The sequence below is a fragment of the Etheostoma spectabile genome, chromosome 5 (assembly GCF_008692095.1).
Source record: "Etheostoma spectabile isolate EspeVRDwgs_2016 chromosome 5, UIUC_Espe_1.0, whole genome shotgun sequence".
Classification (NCBI taxonomy): domain Eukaryota; kingdom Metazoa; phylum Chordata; class Actinopteri; order Perciformes; family Percidae; genus Etheostoma; species Etheostoma spectabile.
Genome location: NC_045737.1, coordinates 15,266,070 through 15,269,745, shown reverse-complemented (window position 1 = coordinate 15,269,745; position 3,676 = coordinate 15,266,070). Strand labels below are relative to the sequence as shown.

The 3,676-nt window shown below is 41.9% G+C and overlaps 1 protein-coding gene across 1 annotated transcript in view; it reads right to left on the bottom strand.

The window, feature by feature from the left end:
• Positions 1-3,676, bottom strand: part of ppil2 (peptidylprolyl isomerase (cyclophilin)-like 2) — a 30,630-nt gene that overhangs the window by 9,617 nt on the left and 17,337 nt on the right. The window contains exon 14 of the mRNA XM_032517216.1: positions 3,231-3,264. Coding sequence (XP_032373107.1) covers positions 3,231-3,264 — 34 coding nt within the window. The remainder of the gene's footprint in view (positions 1-3,230; positions 3,265-3,676) is intronic.

The window sequence follows — 3,676 nt, the reverse complement described above, 5'->3', positions numbered from 1 at the left end:
AAAATTCAGCCTTGGTGCAGAATTAAAGCCATTAGAGCCAGTCCCACAATGAGCTTTCCTTAGGATGTGCGGCATACTAGCCGCACCTGAGGTGCCGTACGGCAATGTGATGTCAAAATGACGTAGATCTCGCTGGCGCAACACTTTATTTTTTTTTCCCCCAATGGTGCACAACAAAGTGAGAACAGGAAGCCTGAACAAGCTCGAGGGTAACCAAATGCCGGGACTCTCTTTTTGTAAACTTACTGGGTTAAGAGGAGTTATTTTATCGCAAATGAAAGGCTTGATCTGCTAATTAGGTCATCAAATCAAATTGAAGCCCTGACGACAAAGCTGCTGCCAGTTCTGCTGTTGTTTACCTTTTTATTCTTCTTCTAGTCTGTAGAAATATCAAAGTCGGCAGCCTTTCCTCATTAGCACCACCTCTGTTCAAGAGAAGACTGCAACTAGTGTAGCAACCACCATGCGGGAGTATAAATAGTTAGGGTGTTCATGGCCCATTTGCGCGTGCCAGTTCGGCTGTGGCTACTGAAAAAAGCCATTTCTGTGTCTATAGCTTTAAATGCTATTGGCCTGCAAACAATGCCTTGCTTGTTTGCAAGCCATGATGTGTCTCTCTCTCTTTCCCATGGGTGGGCCAAATTCTCTGGGCAGGCAAAGGCGAGAAGGGGGGGGGGGGGGGGGGGGGGGGACCTTTCCCCTTATGACATCAAAAGGAGCAAGATTCCAGATCAGCCCATCTGAGCTTTCATTTTCTCAAAGGCAGAGCAGGATACCCCGGGCTACTGGGGGACCATAGACAGGCTGGGGCAATTCACATCAATGTTAAAAACCTCAAAGTGACATTTTCATGCCATTGGACCTTTAACATGGCCTCAATGAGTTTTGGTAGGAAACAAAGTGGATGTCCAAATAAGTGAGGTCATTTACAAGAAAGCTCCACAGAGCACTTTAAATGTATGAACAAAAACATCCTTGTTCAGAAGAAAGGAGACTTTAAACTTGGTTTGACAAACACTTCTCACTTGAAATCAACTCAAACAGCTTTGGAGAAATTGATGTGGATGATGCTGCTGGTAGGACAAGGCCTTTTGCCCGTTAGAGAAAGTCATTATGTGGGCACTTTTAAGCAGAAGTCCGCTGACCTTTCACACGGTCACTTAATTGCTTCATCTGGGATTTAATGTACAGTACGTTAAACAGAAATGAGTACACTTTTGGGAGTAAAACTAATACGATTGAGTTCATATAGTGTTTAATTTTCAGTTCCATTGCACAAGGTTAGATTTTTTATATTGCAAAATATAAATCAAACCCATTAAAATTATTTAGTTTGTATGAAAACAACGCAAATTACTGGCTCTACCAGGACCATGTATTCAAATTACTGCCCTAAAATTAGGCACTGTGTATTTTCATGAGACATGAGTTTGCCCTTGCACATGGAGCCATGTTGAGAGCCTTCCGCTGTGAATCATTAATTAGACTGACTTAATCATTAAGAATCATCAAGATGAGTATACAGGAATACGCACTGCAGGAGCTTATTGGCTCCAGGCAGCAAGAGAGGATTTATAGGCCCGAGGTGTGTTTCACTGTCCTGCCAGCTGGTGTAGGTGTGCAGTGCATGAAACTGTGTGTACATTAGTACAGTATGTGCTGTATGTGCATGCTCATGCTGAAGTGTAAATGCAAACCAACCTATCAACCCTTCAGAGGCTTTCTGCAGCTGTCAACTTCCCTGGTGGTATTTCTGCACAATTTATCAATTTATCATTGCTGACATTTTAAAGTACGACTGTATCACAAATGAAGGTGGGGAGGGGAGGAGAGGATTAAAAGGGGAAATTAATTCACACCTAAGAGTTAACCAATAAATTAAACTGGATTCCATCTGATATTAAAGCTATAGGGCGTAGTTTATGTCTCCCCCATGAGGAATTCTAAGTAATGACAAAAATTCTGTCGGTGCATCCACATGATACAAGCCTTCCGTGACCGTGCTTCACCCGTCCCCTCTTCCACACAGTTTCTACATAGCCAAGGAGGACACGGAGGATTAAAAAAAAACATGATGAACTCTTCAGAAGAGGTAATTATCTTCACTCAAGTTTCTTCAAAATATGTGAGCATGTGCCTCTCTCGTTTTGTATGTTGAATGTGTCTTGGGATTTCTTTTCAAACTCAATGTTTAATACATTTTTCTCACTACCAAACCATCTGGTTTTAAAGCGTTTGAGATAAATGAGACTCCTCTGAACTTGTGGAAAGTGGTAACGCTACAGTGAGCAGTCTGCCTGCATGTGTAAGAGGATTCACTCAAACTGTGTGGGCAATTTCTGTAGGTTCATTATCATGTTTTGCCATCTCTATCCCCTGCTAAAAAAAACCCCACTCAAATCACTGATCGTCCATCGCTTTTTTTCCTCTAGTGCTCCTGCATCTGGTGTTCAACTTTATCACTAAATGTGGACAGACAAATTACCTCTTCAAACAGCAGAATATCAAAGAAAATGTGTCACTCTGCTTTGATCTGCACAAGTTGAAACGATATTTCAAACATACATGAAAACATGAAAATGGGTGACATGAGCCCAAAGCTTCATGGCAGCTGCATTAGTAGAGTTTTTTGTTCTTGATGGTGCACACAATGACATGCTAGTAACTGCACCACTACGGCATGTTACAGGACTGTGCCACTATGGAGAAAGCCGTCTTTAAAAGCAGGTATTCATGAGTTGTGTGCACACGTTGTTCAGTCCAGGTGATGAGGAAAATCTTTATCCAGAGGCCAGAAATTCTGCACCTTCATAAATCTGTCATGGTGGACGACGCATTTTGTGTAGTGTTCAGACGCCCAGAGACACAAAGCACACACTGTGCTGCAAACTCTCAGCAGCACAGATCACATGAAGGCAGGAAATTAACCGTATGAGGCCTTGCAGTCAATTACACTGAGCGGCCTTTTAAAAACACAACCAAATGCTGGTTTATTGAATGTTCTCCACATCCTTACACTCAGCCTTCATCCATTTACATCATCTCTCTGTCTTTGTGTGTGTTGTCTGTACTCCTATGTGCCTTCACAGAGTATATTTAGTAACACTCTTCACTTGCATCTTGAGTTGCAAGCAGTATTTACGCAAAGCTTCCAAAAAGGAACTATTAATAATTCAACAGAGGGATGTTATGTAATTCAAAATGTGGTTAAAGTCCAGTCCTCATCTTACCTGTGCCGGTGCCAGTGGGGTCCCCTCCTTGAATCTGGAAACAAAAAGAAACTTTGTTAGGTCTGGATGGCGTCAGCAGCTAAAAGAGTTGCTCCTATTACATCCAAGGAATGTCTCATTTCTGTAAAGTGGTCTAATGAGACTTCAAATCAACCTTACAGTATTTCCTTTTGTCCCATATCCAACTTAGAAAGCATGCTCCTTGTAAGCACTACTAGGTAGTCACTGTTCATTGTTGAGGCTCAACTTTACCATTATTGTTTTAATAAACAAAGTACTGCTCTGTGCATTTCTTTGGACTTCTTGTTTAAAGATGCACTGGGAGATTTGACCACTAGTGCTGCTGATTGTCCCTGTACTGTTTGTGTGCAACAATTCATGCAAAATACTAATTTCCGACAATAGCATCTCTTTCTCTCACACACACACACACACACACACACACA